Source organism: Dermacentor silvarum, chromosome 1 (assembly GCF_013339745.2).
Source record: "Dermacentor silvarum isolate Dsil-2018 chromosome 1, BIME_Dsil_1.4, whole genome shotgun sequence".
NCBI lineage: Eukaryota > Metazoa > Arthropoda > Arachnida > Ixodida > Ixodidae > Dermacentor > Dermacentor silvarum.
The window spans coordinates 419,231,536-419,253,884 of record NC_051154.1 but is presented as its reverse complement, the minus strand read 5'-3'; the positions used below and the strand labels follow the sequence as shown (position 1 = coordinate 419,253,884).

At 47.6% G+C, this 22,349-nt stretch overlaps 1 protein-coding gene across 3 annotated transcripts in view; it reads right to left on the bottom strand.

The window, feature by feature from the left end:
• The window catches only part of LOC119437611 (probable medium-chain specific acyl-CoA dehydrogenase, mitochondrial), a 241,958-nt gene that overhangs the window by 175,178 nt on the left and 44,431 nt on the right, over positions 1-22,349 (bottom strand). For all 3 annotated transcript variants that reach the window (XM_037704610.2, XM_049660744.1, XM_037704609.2), the window contains exons 3-4: positions 16,820-16,917; positions 11,063-11,132 (exon numbers count right to left, since the gene is read on the bottom strand). In XM_037704610.2, coding sequence (XP_037560538.1) covers positions 11,063-11,132; positions 16,820-16,917 — 168 coding nt within the window. The remainder of the gene's footprint in view (positions 1-11,062; positions 11,133-16,819; positions 16,918-22,349) is intronic.

Below are 22,349 nucleotides of genomic sequence, written 5' to 3'. Positions count from 1 at the left end.
TCTAGCACACACTAGTGCCGACGTCTCAGCCACCTCAGCCACGTGGATAAAATGGCAGTGAACCCTTCTCCTCTATTTTCTAGTCACATGTTGACCTTGCACGCTGCGGCAGCAGCGCAGAGGGAAGCAGCGGCGGAGGCGCAGTCGGGCCAACGAAACTGCTCACGCCCGCAAACGCTCGCTTCCCGATAACGGCAGAAAACGAAACTTCAGGGGGCGGCTAAAATAAGCTGGCGCCAGCACGGCGGCGGGCGGCACGGAGATGTGCGCACGGAGTCGAAGGTGAGAGAGCTACGAGGGAGTTTAGAGGGAGGGCAAGGGGAGCCACCGAAGCGGCGGAGTTGACACGGCCAAATCCGCTTCCCTGCCGCCCTCCTTCCTCACCTTCAACGGTCTCCGTGCGCACCCGTGTGCCGGCGCCGCCCGCTCGCTCCCTGAAGCTTCGTTTTCTGTCGTTATCGGGAAGCGACCGTTAGCCGGCGTGGGCAGTTTCGTGGCCCGCGCTTGCTATGCGCTTGCGCGCTGCGATATTTCACGACTCGCACCGTTCGTGCATCGTGCTATGGTGCACGAATACTTCAAAAATACGACCTTTTAATCCGAAAAAATTTTCGGGCCCCTTCGAGTTCGAATTATCGAGATTCGACAGTAGTTTTAATTGTGTTTCGATGATACGAATTTCGGCTAATACGAATATTTTTCGTGACCCCGTGAGATTCGTATCATCGAGCTTTTACTGTACTTGGCGAAATCTGCGGCAGGCCTACTGTATGCACAGATGAGCGCCAATGCAAACATGATTGAAGTATTAATTGACACTGGAGCATCAGTTAGCATAGTAAATTCGCTACTGATTCCGCAAGATCAAATATTCAGTGGAAATGTTGTCAAAGTACACAGTTACGATGGAAGTACCCGAGTGCTAGACAAGTGGGCACGCATTGTTTGTAGAGTTTAAAACAAGCAAAACAACTGTAGAAGCACTGCTTGTTCATGACGCCACATTTAATTTTATACTGGCATGCCCTGACATGAAGAAATTAAAGATAAACAAACATCTCATGGAGTGATGAAGTCGTCGACATTCCGGTTGAGACATCCCAGTTCAACGTGTATGCAGACTCTGAAACACGTCTCAAATTGGTCAGAGAGAGTTCGGATGTACCGACACAGTTCCCGGAGCTGATATGCATCGGAGTTTACCCTCCTGCAGCAAAAGTAAGTGAAGTTCCATTCAAGCTCAGCGACACAACACCTGTTAAAAGAAAGCCCTATGGGATGTCCTAAGAAAAAAAGAAATGGCTAAAAGAAGAGTTACAAAGCTTGCTATATGCTCAAATTATTCGACCATCAATATCTACCTTTGCATCTCCGATTACAATTGTGCCCAAAGATGATGGCACTTTCATGATGTGCACTGATTACAGACTTGTAAACCGTCAGACTGATTTATTCCCATACCCGATGCTAAGGATCGACGATATTATTGACGAGACAGGCAGATGTATATGGCTTTCCCGCATCGACCTTTGCAATAGATATTGGCAGATTCCGCTGCAAGAACACTACAAACCATTCATGGCATCTGTTACTCCTTTCAACATTTTTGAATACAACCGACTGCCCTTCGGTTGGAAAAATTCTGGTACATGGTTTCAGAAGATCATGAACAGCGTGCTTAGCCAATTTACCGGAATTTTCTGCAACGTGTATGTGGATGACATCATCATTTATTCGAAGACTCGTGATCACCACTGCTCGCATCTACAGTGGAATCTCGATGATACGAATCGCACGGGGTCACGAAAAAAATTCGTATTAGCCGAAATTCGTATCATCGAAACACAATTAAAACTAGCTAAATTAAAGAGTCGAGAGGTGAACTCACTCAGGCACACGTACGTAAAAAGCATTTACAGTATAGACCACTTATAACGTAACCGTTTAAAGTGCAGAACTGGCTACAACGCGGCCTTTTCCGACTCCCGTTTACCCTCCCATAGAACTCCATGTATACGCATACCGCTTACAGTGCAGCCGCATGAGACGAAATTGCGGCTTCCGCGGGAAAATCTCGCCGACAAGGGCGGTAGCGAGCACGAGGTGCGCCCACTGATGGGAGAGGAGATCAACGAGGGCTATGCGGAGGAGGAGCAGGAGACGTGGAGCATGAGTCGTCACCGTGCGCCGTATGTGCGAGTGAAAGCGCGTGGGAGACGCGCGCCTTCACGGACAGCGAACGCACAGCGGAGAGCAAACGCGACTTCCGTTGCGCGAAAGGCCGTGGGGGTATGGGAGGGAGGGAGGGAGGGGGCGACGCAATCTCCCCACGTGAATGGAGCAAAGTGGGAAGGTAGCGCGGGAGGGAGGGAGTTGGGGGGGGGGGAGGCTCCTACTCCCTCCACAAATGCGTTCTTGTACTTTGCGCCTGTGCCGGCTGTCGGTGTTGTCGCGCGCACCGCATCCTGAAAGTGATCTCCACACGGCTCTGACCTTTGTATGCACTGTGCTTACGCCGCTAAGTTTCCGTTGAAGCGATAGACCGCACGAACCTTCGCTTGCTGCGGCGGCCGTGCGTGGGGGAAGCGCGGCCGCGCGTGGGGGAAGCGCGTCCGCCGCAGCGAGCGAAGAGACAAAAAGAAAAGCAACAAAAGCGCCACCACTTCAAACTCTTCGCACCCAGTCACGGCTTCCGCGCTGTCTGGCGCCGCGTCCGCGCCTTCGCACCAAATGAGAAAGGGAAAACGCGCGTGACTGCGCGTTGTTCTCTACCGCGGCCGTCGGTGGGGCGGCGTTTATTCGTATCAACCGACGCGGGTCGAAAATTGATTCGTAACAACTGTTCTCTAGCACATTGCAAAGTAATAGGGCTCGGCCGGGACCTCAGAAAAATTTGTATTAGCCGTGATCGTATCATCGAGATTCCACTGTATCCCGGGTACTAGAAGCACTTAGCAAAGCTGGGCTAAAGATTAACTTGAAGAGCGAATTCTTTAAGAACACCGTTGTCTTCCTAGATAGAATATTTCACGGATAAACAAAAAGCACGAAAGAAGAGTCCATCAAGCGCATCTCCCAGCTGACAAAACCGTACGATTTGCATTCTCTTCGAGTGTTCCTGGGTCTCGCTGGACATTTCAGGGCTTTTATAAAGGACTACGCCCTAAAGACCAAATGCCTAACGTTGCTGACACAAAAAGATACTCCATATGTGTGGACTAATCATTGCGAAATGCAGTGTCAGCAGCTTGTAAAAATTATATCGTCTGACCTCGTGCTGACAATACCAGATTTCTCGAAGCCGTTCGAGCTAAACACCGACGCTTCCCATTATGGTACTGGCGCTGTACTATACCAGCGAGACGAAAGCGAGCATCCGAAGAGACAGTTTAAAGTGATCGGCTATTATTCATACACATTCACCAAGGCAGAAGTTAACTACCCAACGACGGAAAAAGAAGCATTGGCAGTCGTAATGGCATTTCGTTATTTCAGGGCGTACCTGGAAGGCAAACACCGCCAACTAAGCATTGACATACATTCTTAATCTCTCGCAACTTAAAAGAAGATTGGCCAGGTGGGTGAGCGAAATACAACAGTTTGCCTTCGATGTCGCTCACAGGCCAGGAGAAAAATTACCAGATGCAAACGCCTTGTCAAGACTGCTAATTAGGAATCACGATGACGACAAGTATGTCACCCATATGTTGCGGGACGGCACGGAAGAGATGACTCTTAAAAATGGTAGGCTACACATGCCTACGAGTGTAGGAAAAATTCTAAGCCTGTATCATGATCCTCCGGAATCTGGTGGCCATGACGGTTTTTGGAGGACCTACTGGAAGATTAAACAAAGATTTTACTGGAAGACGATGAAACAAGATATTTCGGAATATGTGAAGACGTGCCATCAATGCCAGCTCTGCAAAGCAAAGTTCAGGCCCCGTGGAAGCGCAATGATTATCCAAAAACACTCAGAAAAGCCATTCAAGACTATACACCTTGACTTCGCGGAGCTCAGAAAAAAAGGGGGAGGGAGTACAAACTGCGCAAGCTTTTCTACTGGCCATTGATGAGTGCACACGCATGGGGGCATACAAGCCCGGAAAAGAAGATTCCAAAAGCGTTATCTTGCTGCTTAATCGAGATATGTTCAAACACGTCAAAGTAATCGTCACTGATAATGGTCCAGCTTTTAGAAATGATCGCTTGAAACGTTGGGCTGACGAGAGGAACATAGAGCTTCGTTTCACTGCACCATACCATCCAGAAGCAAATGGACTCGCCGAGAGAGCGATACGGGATGTCAAACAGTTCCATCGCGCTCTACCTGGGATTTCCAGGCCGTTGGAAATGTGTCCTTGAAACTGCTGTGAACCACCACAATCACTCACACACGGCTGGCTTGGGGTGCACACCGTACTTCGCGTACCATGGAAAATTGGAATGGCTTCCCGCAGACCACCTGTTGGGAATCGCGAATCTTTTGCTGGTGCAAGAATGAAAGTCTGAAGATCAACAAGCTACAGTTAAACCTGCTTATAACGAACCTCCATATAACGAATTCCTGGATATAACGAAGTTTTTCTATTCCCCGCCGTTACTCCGTAGAAGCACATGTATATGAGACCTCTACGTAACGAAGTGGCAGCGGGAGACCCCCTCGATATAACGAATTTTCCCCTCCGACATTTCACCCCAAATTTTGTCACTTTTGCATCAGCAGCAACCTGAAGCACCTTCTCCGCCGCGACGGAATGCGAAGCGAGCGCACGTGTGCGAGGCGGGCCTGCATCCCTCGACCCGGCGATCTTGCCGCCGCAGGCGTGACCTTTCCCCCTCCCTTCATTCAAACCTGATCCTGCCGCTTGCTGCAGCTGGCCTAGCCCGCCAAGCCGGCACTTTCTCCTTTTCCAGTTGATGTTGCCGACGCGCTGGTACACGCTGTGACACATAACACTCAATGAGCGTGGACACGCGCTGTCAAACGCTGGCGGAGTGTGGAAGCGCCACTGGAGAAGCGAGCGAAGTGACCTTCGTGCTGTTATTTATCGCTTCAACACAAACTGAGCGCCGAGAACACACAGCACGCGCAAAGCTACGAGCCGCCTACGCACCAACACTGCTAGATTCTGCCCCAACGCAGATCGCTTTCAAGATACGGCCCACGCGACCGCGCGCCGCTGCGCAGTACGCAGTTGATGCCAGAGTACAGTACAACGCCGCCCCGCTATCCCTCCCCCTCGCCAATGCCTCGAGCACAACGGAAGAAGGCGCGCTTCCTCCCTGCTTTTCTTGCACACACGAGATTTAGACGCGGTCGTCGGCTCCCCTCGCACGTTTTCACTCGCACATACAGCATACGGCGCGCGGCGACTGCGTCATTGCCCTTGGACTTTATACGGAATATCTATGAGCCAAAACCAGTTTTAGGGCCACACGCATCATAGACACCATCTTTATATAGCAAATACGGATCTCAAGGGCCATACTTTTGCTGGCGGAAACTGAAAATACGTCACAGTTGTCGCCCCCGGCACTTTGGGCGGCCAATGCAATCGTCAAGCCACCAAGCCAAGCGACATGAAAAATCAAAATGGCCGCTCGGGCCAGCGCGGGGTGGCAATTTGCAACGTATGATGCGGGAACGGTCCCACAGTTGCGACGCAACAGCGGGGTTACCAATGCATTGGGTTCTATGGGAGCTGTGCCGGGACCGGCTGAAAACGACGTAACAGCCGAGAAAACGCAGCCCCCGGGAACGTAACAGCGGGGTTCTAATGTAACAATACACGGCGCTACGACGCCAGCGTGACGCTCGCTCTTCGTTTCCGATGCTTCGCGCTTGCGCAAAACGACACGCGTCCACGCATCCGGTACCTGGTGTGACATTCCAAGGATGAACGAGAAGAAAGGGAACCGTTGAGCCCGATTTTTATTAATCATATCATAAGAAGCCAACAAACAATGACACAAAGGACAACATAGGGGAAATTACTTGTACTTATTAATTGAATTAAAGAAATGATAAATAATGGAAATGAACACGGATGAAAAAACAACTGTCCGCAGGTGGGGAACGAACCCACGTCTTCGCATTACGCGTGCGATGCTCTCACCATTGCGCTACCGCGGAGCCGTTTTCCCATCCACTTTCTGGGGTATTTATGTTTTACAACTAGAACTAACGCTGGGAGTGTTAGCCAGCGCCACCACTCCCAAACTTGTGGGCGGATGTGGAACATCCTTTCTGCCGCAGGCGTCACGAGCACGTGATCTTTTTGGGTGATGGCAACTGGTCAGTAAAACTACATATGCTACCTGAAGGCATCAATGTTGCCGGATTCGAGCCCTCGTTATGTAATGAACCAGAAGAAAGGGAACCGAGGGGCCTGATTTTTATTAATCATATCATAAGAAGCCAACAAACAATGACACCAAGGACAACATAGGGGAAATTGCTTGTACTTATTAGTAATTGAATTAAAGAAATGATAAATAATGGAAATGAAAACGGATGAAAAAACAACTGTCCGCAACATCGCACATGTAATGTGAAGACATGGATTCGTTCCCCACCTGCGGACAGTTGTTTTTTCATCCGTTTTCATTTACATTATTTATAATTTCTTTAGTTCAATTAATAAGTACAATAATTTTCCCTATGTTGTCCTTGGTGTCATTGTTTGTTGGCTTCTTATGATATTCCAAGGATGAGTGCTTCGACGAAAACGGAAAACGGGTGCGCGTTACAATTGAGGGCGCGTTAGAATCGAGTAAATATGGTAAGCGTTTCTTTTTCGAATTTTCGTGTCGAACCTGCATATAACGAAATCCTCTTTATAACGAAGTTTTTCAGGAATTTGTCAATTTCGTTATATCCAGCTTTAACTATATATACAAAACCGCAATGAAAAGAAATTACGACCGCCGACTCTTGACATACAAGTGGGAGATTACGTGCTTGTTCGAAGGGTGTGGGGATTGAGGGTTGCGCCGGCATGATTGCGCGCGCTTCGCCTGCTCTGCCATCCCTCGCCATCGTTCCCCGCTGGCCTCCTTCTCCGCCCGCGCCACCTAACCGGTTCCCGCGGTGGCGCTGCGCACGCGGCGGTTGGCGGTGAGGGCGGAGCGCTGACGTCACGACGCGGCCTGTTGTCGGCTGCTAGCGGGGAAGCGTGGACTTCTCTCCGGGACCAGCACACGGTACGTTCATGCTTTCCTCTCGTCCGCCGACACCTTTGTGACTAGGACTGGAGCTCGCGCACGGTGCCTTTGCCCGTGCGGGGAGCGCGTACTTTGTGCTGATCCTTTCCCGACGCTAAGCCGACGAGCGGTGCCATTAGTGCTCGCGCGAGGTCGTACCTCGCCGAGCCGCACTTGCCGAAAGCCTAAGCTGAAGGATATTGCCCGTGCTCTCGCGAGTTGACCCATTGGTTACCGCCAGAGCAAGTAGCATAGCCGCCGGGACTTTTCCTAGCGGCGTGTCCCAGCTTGAGCCTGTGCTCTCGCCGCGACGTGCTATAGGCGCCTGTTATTGTATTTTCGCCCTGGTGCGGGACCCCTTTGGCTCCCCTCCGTGCGGGCGTTTGTGCAGTGCTGGTGCCGACGGTTTCAGTAAACGGTTTCCGTCAACTCAGGGCTTTACTGTGTTTTTTGCGTGCGTCGCTCGGTAGCCCCTTGCGGCCTCTGAGCTCGCGCGCGAGCGGTGCTGGAGGCGACGGCTGACGCGGCCCTGTGGCTCGCTAAGCTCGAACCCGCGGTGGTTGGTCTCCTGTGAGACACCAAGAACCCACAAGGGGGACTGCAAGGATCAAAGACTCCTTTTACAGGACCCAACAAGGTTGTGAAGACCACTCATCAGCAAGGCATTTTAAAGACTGTGCTACAGTGAACCACAAGGTGTTATTGAAACATCATCTGTGAACAACGCGGTACCATATCAACCCAGGAGGGTTAACGACAGAGGAGAGGCCCGTGTAACGCTCGTGAAAGAGAAGGAAGCAGTGCACATGAGAGATCAAGAGAAGAGGTAGAAGTGGCGGCCAGATTAATTATGTTTGATTAAACAGAACGTTACACCTTGTAGCAACAGAGGCAGCCCTGGCTGTCGTAGGCCTCTTGTGCTGGAGGTATGGTAGCGGCGCCTGGTAGTGGCAAGAAATGTTGGCTGGGTAGTACCAGGTTGGGTGAGCCATGGCTGTAGCGAAGCACACTCCCAGCTGGAGTTTTGCGTCGATTTGCATTTTTTTCTGCCCTGTTGTGAGTGCAAAAAGGCTTGTTGCTTGTCATAGACAACTCTGCGAGCTAGCCATAGCCTATTCTTACGAAAACGGACGCTGCCGTATGCCATGGGACGTAATGCTGGAAGCAGAAGAAGTTGGTGATGCCGATCCGACCGAGATCAGCCTCGAAAAAGCGTCACTGCCGTTACTGCTCCGACGCCCTTTCTCGCTTCTTAATTGCCCATGAGCCTGGAGCTGCGTCTGTGCCCAGCTACGATTCTTCATCCCTTACATATGCCGACATGCCATCCGAGCAGCGCCAGAATCCTTGGATAGCCTCTCTCCTGGAGTTCCTGTATGAGCCACCGCCACATACCACCACTACTAGTCACTTTACCATCTGCAATGGGCTTCTGTAATTCAACGCCACAGTTACTTATGTGATGACCGTAAATGGTTGCTGGTGCTTCCTCGCCGTCTACGTTCTGACATCTGTGTTTCCATTCAGATGTCACCTACGTCATTGAGCCCCTTCAGCCATCTAAGCATCAACGGCAGCGCAATGGTTCACATCGAATGGCTGAAATCGCACTACGTCCTGCCAGTACACCCACTTAGAACGATCCATTGGTTATTAACAACCACATTTCAGAGCATTTACGGTTTTCCGACTCTCCCTATGGAAACTGCTTCCAGATATAATGAATGTTTTTTAAATCGTCGTACTGCTACAACAAACGCTTTAAACCCGTTTTCGATGCAGCACGAAATGTAACATGAACACAAGAAGGCACAAGTAAAAACACAACCCACAGCATATCAAGTGTTCCTCATGAATCACCAACAAGCCCCATCGCTACCCACTTTAAACCCGATAAAAAGAGGGCACACGCGAAGTGCCAAAGCATGGAAGTGCGACCAAATTGGGCACACGGAAGCGCACGCCCTGCTCCAGTCCAACCACGCAGATAATGAGTCACATGGCTGTCACACACATGCATCACATCGCCACAAGTAAAAAGGCAATGTTACAAATAAAGAAGAAGGTGCGCCGGGCACGAGCAGCGGCCACGGGCTCTGCTCGCGCAGTTGCTGCCAGATGACGAACGAGTCAGACGTCGGGCTCTAATCCCCGTCGTTGTTTGCTACATTTCAAGTCTGGTTTCATTTCCGGTTTTGGCACCACTTGAAATGTAGCAAAACAATGACGGGGATTAGACCCCGACATCTGACTCGTTCGTCATCTGGCAGCAACTACGCGAGCAGAGCCCGTGGCCGCTGCTCGTGCCCGGCCCACCTTCTTCTTCATTTGCAACAGGCAACAATGACGCAGCTGTAGGCAGTATTTCATGCTTGCTAAGACAGTGTAAATTGGGTGCAAGGTCTGGATGTGCTTTAAAGGTAGGCACATAAGCACCCACACAATGCCACTTCTCAGTCAGGCACACGCCTAAAGCTTGCAAAAACAGCCCATGTATGGGAAGTAAAAGCATGGACAGTGTTCCTCTACTGCTGGCAGCAAGCAACGCCTGCATGCCAATGCATACAGCTAGTGTTGGGTGTGCTACCTCTAACAGTGTGCATTTGTTGTTACTACCGTAAAATTCCGAGCAAGTGCCCCTACCAGGCCTAGCTCGTAGGGCCGTCGAATCGGAGACTGGTGGCGCTTGCAACACGACTGCACGCAGCTCGTAACAAAGCGCCTGTGTTGGTCAGCACAGTATGTACACAATTATGCAGCGCTTAAATTGCAATCCATTTCACTTTATCGACGCCGACGGAAGTGAACGCGCAAGCCAGGCAAGCATGCGATTGCTGAGAGACTGTACAGCCAAGCACGTTGGCCGCCGGATCCGGGGCCGACAGCCCGTGAATTTCGGTCCCCGACCGAGCAAGGGCTCCCCCATCAACTTTTCTTGAATTATCCTTCACCATAACAGAGGAAAGAGGGAGGGGAGGGGGGGGTGCTTACTCGGAATTTTACGGTAGTCAGATTTTGGCAGTTACCTGCCTGGAGCATTGATGATACAATTACGAAGATAAGCGGGCTGCACTCATGAATTTAACCATTTACTAACAAAGGTAGGCTACCTAACGAGATTAAACATCACAATGTTGAACCTCAGCTGCAATTTTATCGCAATTTCATGAAGTGGGGTGAAGTGGGCAACTTCTAGAAATTCAGTGAGTGAGCACAACAATTTTCCCTTAAACCTTGCACACAAATTACGAGGTTTGGTGCGGTCAAATATTTGTGAGGTCAAGTTGCAAGGTTCAAGATGGCTCCGAGCGACCTTGAAACATCTTTATTAAGTCAATGCATGGTAAACACAAAAACCAGGTGCACTCCACAGTGAGGACCCAGCTTCGAGATCACAAAATAAGGTTGAGATGAGGTCTGATCTTCAACCTTGTTTCATGAGTCACAGACACCAATGTATAAAAGCACACATTGTTTGAAAGCAGACACATTGGTGTCTATCCCAACCCAACTGCGGTGCCAAGCAGAACACAAAAAAGAGGACCACTGTCAGCTGCAGCTGCTTGCCACTGTTTAACAACGTAGGTATCCTGTTCCAGCAAAGGTTATGCGAGAAGTTATAGAAGCCTACCATATATATCTTCAAGATAACTATGTCAGCTGCACAGTCCATTACGGAAACCAACGTTTTCGATTAGCATTGCTGTCTGCTTCGTGCCTTGTTTTTTTTTTCACAGGCATGACTTGGGTGAGGGTTCTTTAGAGCTGTGCGGTTCTTAATAGTCCTTCCATTGCAAATTAGCACCAACTAGCTCTTCAACCCGGCAGAACGACAGAGAAGGAAATGAGGACTGACCATACTTTGCAGGTATGGAAAGGTTCATCAATCCAACTTCAAAGGCCTTCTTGACGATGTCCCAGGGAAACTGCACATAAGACAAGGTGTGGTCACCATCAGCTAGTTTTCAGCTCTCCTTATCTCTTACAATAGGAAGAAGTTGCACACCTTGTAGTACTACAACACAGGCATCATCAAGCATATGCAACATCCCTGTACCACAATCAAAACATGTGTAGAACAGGTTGCTGGGCCACTCTTACACTGCCACTACTACGTCACCATAATGACTTCCTCTGATGGCCAAGGCAGCAGTAAGAAACAACACACTATATTATATATTATATTGACGCATACTCCATCTAGACGTTTGAACGACGATGACAGTATGTGCATTAACTGACTCTGAGTAGTAGAACAGGGTAATTCGAAGACGAAGAAGATATCATTGGGCTGGTAATTCTTAAGCTGTTCCACCGTCTTGTTCAACGTGTGGTCTCTTGTTCGCATTGACTCGTGACAATATTGTGCATTCAAATACCAGTGGGTCACAACATAAGTCTCAAACAAAAAAGACCAAAACTTTTCAAACAGGCACACACAAACAAAATTTCAATCCTCTCTCTCTATATTTAAATTAAAGCTGGTTTCTACACTGCACTGCGGTGCTGCCATACTTGCACAGCACTGTGCTTGCACTTGATTCACATTTGCATATAGCAAGCTAGTTTTACAGCGGCAGCTTATAAAGGGCACTACGCAGCATTCTTGGTGCAGATAAGCATAACAAAGACTATCACATGATCTCCTTTAAATGGCCCCTCACAAGATCTGGCAATATTGAGCTGACAAGTGCAGTGCATACAATGCGCACTAACAGTCATGTCTGCTAAGCACTACATCGCTACGCACTGCGTAAAGCGCTGAAATTTCAAACCTAACGGCGTTTGCCCTTCTCCTCGTGGGCGCTCCTAGCCAAGAGTTGACAGTATATGTGCAAGTGCGCCTATGTGCTGTGACGTCACTCTTGGTGACACGTAACTTTAAGAATCATTCAACGCAACATCTGTAACTTGGTTTGATCTCTTGCTTCAATAGACGAATTAAAGTTTAGAAAAATAATGAAACCTACAAACCAAATGTCTGCGTGTTCTTGTTTTACTCTGTACCGTAGCAAGACAAACATACTTCCGTCTGCTTGTTCCCACGTCGTGCAGTCGCGCACACTGAGAGTGAAACAATGTAATTTTTTACCGTGTTCTAGTGCATATCATGCTCCGAGGTCCGCTTGCGTCGGCCTCAATGTTTCGCGTAGCACTGACTTATACAGCTAATCAAGTGCTCTCGTGCACAGCGCGCAAAATCGTGCACCGTGTGAAACAAGACAAACGCAAGAGCTCACGCGCGTGACCCGTCAGCGTAAGTGCGCTGCGCAGGAAAAAGTGAGGAAAAAAAGTAGAAGGTGGGGCCCATGACGTATGCGTCACATGATCCTCCAGATCTGGCATGGGAGAACGCAGGGAAGGAATTTCGCCTCAGGAGGCTAGATGGGGCAAGTGGTGAGAATGTCTTTGTTGGCAGTGACGCTCGCCTCCTGGAATCGTGCATCTGCGGCACTGAAATATTTTTCTCGGCTATTAATGAACCAATTTCAAAACTTCTTGTGATAGAACACTCCCAAGAGGGCACCTAACAGCTTCCACCGTATAACTAAAATGTGCTATGTGGCCTGGTGAAGGGCCCCCTAAAGAAAAGTTGCAGTTTCACCCGAAAGGCGAAGCATCGATTGCGATAGCAAATTAGTAGACAGCTATACAAAGTAAGGATAGTAGTTTTGTCGGCCGTATAAACTTGTAAACATAGGCACACTAACTAAATTAACAAGCATGGTGTCACACGCGCACAAGCAAACATAAACGCATCTCACTCGATGACCGTGGAAACTCGCTGTCGAAACGATGGATTGAGTCAGAACGGCAGCGGCAGTTAGTCAATTGAGCTTCATGCCGGCACTCGCATCAACGCTATCTTAGCCGCGAAAACATAGGGAGGGTGGACTCTGCCACAGATGGCTTTCAAGATACAGCGCCGCGAGCGGCAAAGAATGCGGCCCCCCACCCCACTCGGAGTCTTCCGGGCCGGCGGGAGCGCGCGGCCGCAAGTGTGGCCCTCCACCTCGCTACCCTTCCTCCGGAGCGTTGTGCACAACTGGAAGACTAAGCACTTCCTTCCCGCCCTTGCGTGCGCAAGCCGCAATTGCCGGCTCAACGTCACATGCTTTCACTCGCACAGTAGCATGGGTAAGAGCATTAGCACTATCAAAGGGCCCCACACCAGGCCACATAGCAAATTTTGATTATATACGCCGGAAGTTCCCGCCGGCGACAAGTTATCTTTTCGTCCACTTTCATTTCCCCTTTTCTTCATTATTTTCTACATTACAATTTCAACTACACTTAATTTCCCCGATACTTTCCTTGGCTTCGATGTCTGTTGGCTTTATGTGGTTATGGCCCTTAACATGTTGTTCGTGAGTCGTTGGAATGCAATTTAATGTAGTACACTTGAATGTAAAGCTACGAGTTTCAGAAATACCAGTTTGCAGTCGTATCATCCAATTTCAAGTGGAAACTCAATCGTATCAACCGCATGAAAATACATTGCTCCTATGATACGTTGGCCAGGAAACGGGAACAAAACGTATCATCCCGAAAAACGTATTACGCAGAATCGTATCAACGAGGTTCCACTGATCTCTATGGGGATTTCAAAGGGAATTTCATTTACTTCGTTATATCCATTATTTCGTTATATCCCGTTCGTTAAAACGAGGTTTGAGTGTATCCGAGATTGATATATTTGGGATGGACTCTATACTGATTGTGCGTGAAGTACCTTGGACAGAAAAAAGAAAAAAAAGCAATTTTTTCTTTGTTCAATACTCTTAAAGGAAGCAGGAAGGTTATTCAGTAATAGCAGGGGGTGGGGAGGGGGGGTATTGTATAAGTGCGGTGTTAGGAACGGGCTGGTGTTTCATCTCAGCGCTGCCATCCGTTGTTGCAGGTCGGAGATTAATCCCGCCGCTGCTGCCAGTTTGTTGAGACTCGGGTAGCGTTTAGGCCGGTGATCCTTCAGCCAAAGGGATGAGTACGTCCGGGAGTAAGAGCGAGAGAAAAAAGGGTTTATTCTACATATTTACAGTGGCTACAAATATGGAAGCCCACTCCATGGGAGAGCACTTTGAAAGTCTCAGCTCACTACATGTCTGAGCACATATCAGAACAGGTCAGGACACACCACTGCACGCAAGGTGTCCCCTTGTAAAACATCGGTCTTCCCTAGTTGACCCGACTAGGGAATCAGATGACCTTGATGCGGCCAATCAGACGGGCCGTCTTGTTCGCTGAACTCCGCCTCCAATGTTGCACCTTCGAAGCAAGGACGAGGCAATCCGGAAACAGGGGGTTGACACTCCTTCCACGAAAGTCGGTGACCTGTTTCTTGCCCTCCGACGGTCATCTTGCCCGGGTCGGGAGAATGACCTTTGCACTAATCCCCGCATCTAACGAAGGGGGGCAAGCTTCGTGAGCTTCTTTGTCATCGCGTCCCAGCTGGTGTCGCGCCGCGTCGCCAAGTAGGCGGCTGCTGATGAAGGGAGTGGCATCGGGAGAAGCACCCAAAGAATGCGCACTGCCTAGTTGGGGCGCTTGTTTGCCTGTCTCGTCGGTGTCTGGCACTGTCGCCGTCTCGGCGACGCTCATGAAAGGGCCTGCCTCGATGGGAAACAATCAAAGAATGCGCCCGGCCGATTCGGGACGCAACAGCTGACTGTCCATTTCGGTCGCCACTGACTGTTGAACCAACGAGGAGGAGGCAGGCTGGGGGTGCTTGTCCGTTCCTCGCTCGTGTCCAAGAGCCCAGCCAATCAGCACTTCAGCAGCAGCAGAATTGGACAGTCCACTAGGTTACACAATGGGCACAGGAACCCTGATCAACTATATAAACGGAAACCCTTGAAAGTAGCCCACAGATACAAAAGAAACTTACACGAGTGTCCCAGAAAGGCAGAGGTTTTCTGGTCTGGGGGATTGAACCTGGTAACAGTCCTTACCGGGGCAGTTAATCTAACCAATAAAAGGGACACTAAAGAGAAACCGGAAGTTGAGCTTTATCCTATCACAATCACAGTCATACCATTCTTACGGCGAACAGATGTTTAATAAGCGAAAAAATAGCGAAAAACTGAAGGATAGGTGCCGACACCCCTTCGAATTTCCCGCACTACACGTTCGTGACGTCGGAGATTACAAACACAGGCCGGTCGTGATTGGTCGAGAGCGATTTATCGCTGTTAATAAAACGCAGAATGAAATACACCTTAAACGTACATAAACAGCACTTGCCAACTTTTTAAACCGTTTCAAGTGAGGAAGTACAAGTTTACCACAAAATAAGAAAAAATGGCATGGCGGTACATCCGGTCGTGATAGTTTTGTAGTTTTGTTTTTTGGTCCATGCATCATCACGCGTGCCTGTTCCGCTCTACAGTATTAGGTTGTGTGTTTGCGTGGCTCGAAAAACGTGGACTTTGCGGGAAACAGCCAGCAAATGCCTCGTGTGTGTAATGTTGAGGGCTGCATAAATGGCCCAAGGTGCTTGCTCAGGAGCAGCGGCAGTGCTGACTAGATTGTGTCCTTTCATGTGGTGCCGCGCGTTGAGCCCCGGCTCCCCGGCGTTCGCAATGGCTCAGCGCTCTGCCGATGATAAAACAGCAAAAGAGCCAGAGAAACCGATGGTGTGCTCTCTACAATTCTCGCCCTCGGATTATGTGTATAATCCTACCCTCGGAAAGTATCTTGGCGTGCCCCAGAGGCCAGTCCTTTCTTCAGCAGCTGTTCCCTCAATGCAGCCTCCATTAAACCCCCTACCGGTGCCCCTGCAGCAGCAAACTGGCGGCTCGGTGAGTGCTGAATGTCATTAAATAAAGCCACAAAATAACCATACCGAGTACGTGCGCAACTTGCTACGCTTGTTCTGTCGGGAACATGAAGCCTACCATCGACGAAAACGAAGCTCTGCTTTCCGCCGGCGCGGCCGGCGGCTCACGGCCATCGCACGCCGAAACACCTACCGCTCGAGCAAGGAGGATCATTTCGCGCTCCGTTTCACTGAATATCGCTGAAATGCAGTCCTGCTTCCCTGGCAAGCTCTTCATTGCAAGGTTCAGCAGCAGCAACGGTATCCATCGCGGTAAACGCAAACGCAGCGGCCATGCAGCCAGCGCCTCGGCCGTTTACGAAAGCGGTGACGTGTCATGGTGCATTCTGATTCGCTGAGAGCAATGAAATCTGTGACGACACTGCTTCAGCGCCAAATCTGGGGTGAGAGAAATTGAGGAAGAGATATTTGGTCTTTGTTTACGAATTTCTCCGCTAATAACTCATATTTTTGCACCCAACAAAAACTGCATGCATTCCTGAAGGTCCCTCTTTTATTCCAGCTGAACTTCCTGTTTCTCTTTAGTGTCCCTTTAAGCTAACCAAGAGGCTAGCTTCATGACAATCATCATCTTCAATTCGAATTTGCATTCACCTAACAATAGTCAGATGGATTGCTCCTTTTAGATATGGGTAGAGACAAGTTTTTTCTAGTCTACAGATGTCATAACAAGTCACTTGGCTGTATCAGTCAAACTCATTTCAAACCACAGCTGTAAAGAAACAGAAGCTGTCTCATTTCAAAGCAAGAGTCATGCAACAAAACAAATATACGTACCTCCCCAGTACGATCATAGTGCGCCGCCTTAGGCAGAATCTCCTCCCGTGCAAATTTGCGTGCCAAGTTCTGATATTCCTTCTGCTCCTCTGACAGCTCTGCACAATAAACACATGCGAGACAGTCACCTGTGCACAGCCAATGTTGTGGAAGCCATGAGACTTGAGACAACTTGGCCAACCAATTTTTCAGACACCGGTAATTCGAATATGCTTGATTAATCAGACAGCGGCACCACCACTGACCCCGTAGGCTTAATGTATAAGGATGAGACCGAAATTCCCTCTGCCTGCACAACCGAGTGCTAATTTCGTTACTGAGTTGAGCCGAGAGAGCAATATTTTTTTTCATATGTCACCGGCATGGTCAACGTTGCCTTCGTGCGTCTCGAACGGTGACCTAGGACTGCATAGCTAGTATCAAAAGCCCAGAATGTGACCTTCAGACCTGGTAGAGCACCGACGAAACAATGTGCAATCACTTATCGCGTGCATATCCACATTCTAGGCACCTGGGTTTTTCCACAAGTGCGCATTGGCATCAGCGATTGCTGACATTGGGCGTGCTCCACCCTAAGCCGTGAATCCACCAGTGAAACCAACAGTGATGTCAGCAGTCAAAGCACGGTCAAAACCACAATCAGTGAACCGATGGACCTTGAGTTATGTCAATGGATGTACATATGCATAATTGTGCATACATTACAAAGTAAAATCATAATCTCTAACAAAGCAAGGCTATGCAAACATTTCATCTTCCCAAGCTGTGGGGTATGTTTTGCATCAGAAAATTACCACGGTTTGCGAGTGTCTTTTAACCACCAAACAGCAATGCTTCGCATCACGTAGCTCTCAATTGTTCTGGCTGCCAGCCGATGTAGATTGGGTGCATGCGCTGATTGCACGGCTATTTGTAGTAACGTGATAAGGTGTTTTTGCTGGATTGCAGGTGGGTTCAAGTTTACTCGCACACTCCCGAAAGGGCCTATACTACTCACACTGACCTCACTGGCATCACGATGCCACTAGGGGAATCGCACTTCTGGCCCATCCTGTTGATTTGCCTAGGTTGGTGCTGCCATATTTCGTCTGGCTGTCATTGCTGCTTTTTTGGCTATTTCAATGAATGACAATGTGCAAGAGGTGAAGCAGACCACACTGATTTCCAACTTGATGCACCCATATGAAAGCACGTTTAACCCTTTTTTGCCATACATGTCTTATGTTTGCACATTCGACACCACTGGTTGTTTATAGGTGCTCTCTATGGAGTCACCCATTTCAAATTGTGTTTCCACTCACTGGGGCGCACAGTTCAACTTGTTTACCTCTGAAAACTCGCTCACATGGTCGACACGTCTGCTACTTCCGAGGTGCACACAGAGGAGATGCTATAGTTTTTTACGGCTGCCGCGTATGGTGTTTGCAGTAGCACTGCACAGCCAAAGTTCTACTAATTGCCTTCGGTTCCCTTTCCGTTGCGATTTGCGTATATGCCAGGGTGCACGCAGTCGTGAGCTCGGAATGGCCGTGCCTCTTCTTGCGGAGACTGCTCAAGCGTCTGCTGATAAAAACAAGTTTGTGGGACAAAAAATCTTGTTCAACATTTTTCTAAATCTGTTACTGTATAGCCTATTTGTGAGTATACTGTTGGTGTGAGTAAAACGTTTTTGAGACAATATGCTGTAGTTTTCAATCATTTGCTACTACTGGAAACTGCAATTTATTTATATTGTAGTTTCCAGTTTTCACGACCACGAGGGCACGGCTTTTGCAAAAAAAAAAAATGCAAACCTCAAAGACCCTTTTGAACCAATGTTCAGCCACGCCCTACAAAGAAGTCCTGATCTTCTCATGCTTACCGGTACTGATGCTTACTCTTAAGAGTTACTATCTGTACTAGATCATAAATTCTTTATTGGTACTGCATCCTCACACTGCAACATATGGCCTTTATATTGATCTTTCGGGATTACCCTTTGGTCAACAGTGCAGTTCCCTCTGTGCAGCTGAATTACTTGAAAAGGCTGACATTACCTGTAGGTTAATTATACCATGTGCAATTAGGCAATTGAAGACTATGTGACAAGAAGCATGCCGCATCTTTTACTGGATTTGCTGTAAAGATTAATTACTTTGCAATAAGCTGTAACAAGTTATGCGCAGGACGGATGGGTCACTAGGGCACAGCTAATGAACTTAACTTTGGTAGCAACTTAGCAAAACAAAGCAAGTGTTGCAATCACCACTTCATACACAATCGGTTTTTGAACAACTACAATGACAAACAAACACAAAGAAGTTGTTTTCATCAGCAAATCCTGTGAAAAATGAAACTGCATGCCTTATGTTTTGATTTGAAATTAACAGAAATAAGCTTTCTGGATGACTATCTAAGTACAGTAGCCAAGTGATTCTTTCACCACCAAATTCAAGGACTTGCTCGGTTACTTGTGCAACTAAGTACAAGTGACTCACTCATTGAAGCAACATTATCACCTACTTTTTCTCTCTCTTTCCCCCCCCCCCCCCCCCCCCGGCCAAATTTTTTTTTTATATCCTGCAGCAGATAGCACTGTTCTATCTTTTTGGGTGAATTTCTGAAAGAGGCTGTAAAGGTCGCCACTCCACAATGTGAGCTATGTGTTTGCAATTACTTGCATCAGAAACCACAATGTCCAGTTTGCTAATGAAAAAATATTCACTAATTGAGTGAATCCACTAATTCATTCAGCAAATCTATTTAACTAGTCCCCTGGACACCGCTATTTGTAATGCCAATCACCTGAACAAATGCAATTTTTTTTTAATCTGGACTAAACGAACATGATGGCTTGTCTGATTTTTCAGATGACATGCACACATTACAAATAGCACTGACAAAAATGATGAAACAAGCTGCATTTCTTGTGGCATAGGTTACTTCTTGTCGTTAGGAGCGCAATTTAACCACCAGGCCCAAACAATGAAATGGATTTGATTTAATCAACAACAAATGATGTGTTGGATTAAAATTATTTGCAAAAGAAAGTTTTTGAAAATTTCTTTGAGAATCATGTGCAGGGTATTTATTTTATTATTTTGTTCATTAACATTCAAGGTATATGTAAACCAAGGCATTGTTTAAGGGTGGACAAATCCAAAGTCTGTAAGTAGGATAACTATCAAAAAACATAACAGAAAGATAAAAGTAAACACAAAACTAGTGATCTCAGATATTCGATTACAAGATATTTTGGAGATACAATTCGGAAGAAATGATATGAAGTACAAGACAACTATGCATCATAGAACACAAGGGAAATGCACAAAGTGTTATACATACGGCAAAAAAAAAAAGTGTTAATTATGAGAGCAAACGGACGTGGTGAGCGTTATCAATGAAGTGTTTGAGCAGATTTTCGCAAAAGGTGTCGTGATTGCGCTGCAGGGTGATGCAGTCTGGAAGATCATTCCACAGGCGGGTGACGAACGGGAGTGACGAGAAGTTAAAAAGTGCCGTAAATGCGGGTGTAGCTGTAGTTATAATGTAATCTATGCGATAAGTAAGAGGGACGTTGTAATTCTGGTGTAATTATATGAAGTTTTGCAACAGCAAGTGCACCAACTGTCCCATTTCAGTCCCTGCAGGACAGTCAAGAACCATGCCTATGTGCACTCAGCTGGTGGTGAGTGAGAAAGGTTTCTTGCGAACAGTAATGCGCAACCTCTTGAATCAGCAGAAAAGGCAAAAGACGGGCTCGCATGCCAGCATGCCATGGGATTTTCAAAACAGTGTCTGGTCGTGGAAACAAAGATTGCACTGCATTCAAAAGGAACTAGCAAGTAGTTCTGTGAAAATTTCTTGAGCAAAAACAACAACCCAAAGATGCTTTTGCCATGAATCTGTACCAGTCAAATAGGAAAAGTGTGTGCCTTATTTTCTTCACTCCCACCAAACAAATGCAAATCAAGTCAAAAGCCTAGCCACTCAAAAGCCAGGACCAGCTAAGTGCCCATCAGCTCCGCTGTCTCTTTAGCATTGCGCCTCCAGTGCAAGCTACGCTAGTTTTTTTTCTTTTTGCGTACGTGTGTAGCAGACAAAAACGAATCACGGAAGAGAAGATTATCACCCTACTAACACGGCACCTTGAAAGGAATTTAATCGCAGTTGCAATACAGCAGGCACACCGTTTGGGCGGACCTTAGCAGAAAAATAAGTGTAGACCGGTTAGTGTTAGTTTCTGCAACTTCAAAACTCGATAAAATATTGCTTTCCAACATTTGAAACTCATTTCAAGTAAAATATCTGTAGCTGGAGAGTTCGATTCCTACTCGTCAGGCTCACAAAAAGTTAATTACATTTGCCAAAGCATTACCTGAGTCACCTGTTTTCTAGCTTCGATATGCCAGGCTGTTTGTAAATACGGGCTAACGGGGTGATAATTTGTAAGATTTCAGGAATTTAAAAAAATTGCCTGAGGCAGATAGGATAATTATTGTCCTTGAGCTGGATTATTCCAAGAGGTGGGCATTACTAGCTCGAGAAATCAAATCACATATACAACTAACTAAAATATTGCCACCTGTAGATAGTGGGTCGAGGGCAAGAGTGGATCGAGCCCCAAGAGAACAAAGACGCGCGCCTCTTCCCTTCTCGAGAGCCAGCCCTGAGGGACACGTTTTCCAGGAGCTAGCTGCTTTACGGTTTATTAAACCCACAAGACGACTTCTGAAGGCTCGTGACAACATTCACTAATTTATTTCTTAAATAACTACTTTACAGCACATATTGCAATTTATTAATTGCAGCCGGTGAGTTTGCAAGAGGATACTTGAAATGAATCTCTAGGATGACACCAGTTTCGAGAAATTAATTCCCAAGTGTGGGACAAAATACATGGGCGTTCCAATTGCTTTTGTGCTTGAATGCAAAAAGAGCGTTTAGTTACAAAAAGTAAGTGGAACAACAGTGCATTTTTACAGCGAGTTTGATGGCGCATATCTCGAAATTGGTGTTATTCGGGAAATTCATTCCAAGTGAATGAAAGAATTGGTGAGTTGCGCCTCGCAAACTCACCGGCTAAATTCGTCAATTGCCATATGTGCCGTAAAGTAATTACTGAAACGATTAAGTAGTACTTTTTTGTGAATTAGTCAAGTATACATTTCGATTTCTCATGCTAGTCCACCTCCTTTAGCAATTCAGTTCAATGACAATAATGACACTGTATGCCACAGACGCTATTTAAAATTATGTATGGTATATAAAAAAAAAACTACCCTCGTTCCATGAAGTGAACCTGTATTTCTCGTGCGCGTACTTTTTTAAATTTCTGCCGTCATTGTTTATCTAATTATTTTCGTGATCTTGCAGCTGAACAGCGAGCTAGAAGGACTGAGATGCAGCGGAAGGGCAGTCTAGAACAACGCGAGTCTACCGATCCCGAGCCCGGGCTTGGCGTTTAGCGACGATTTCGGGATCGGTAGACTGGCGTTGTTCTAGACAGTGCTTCCATTGCATCTCGGTTCTATCTGGCCATTCAGCTGCA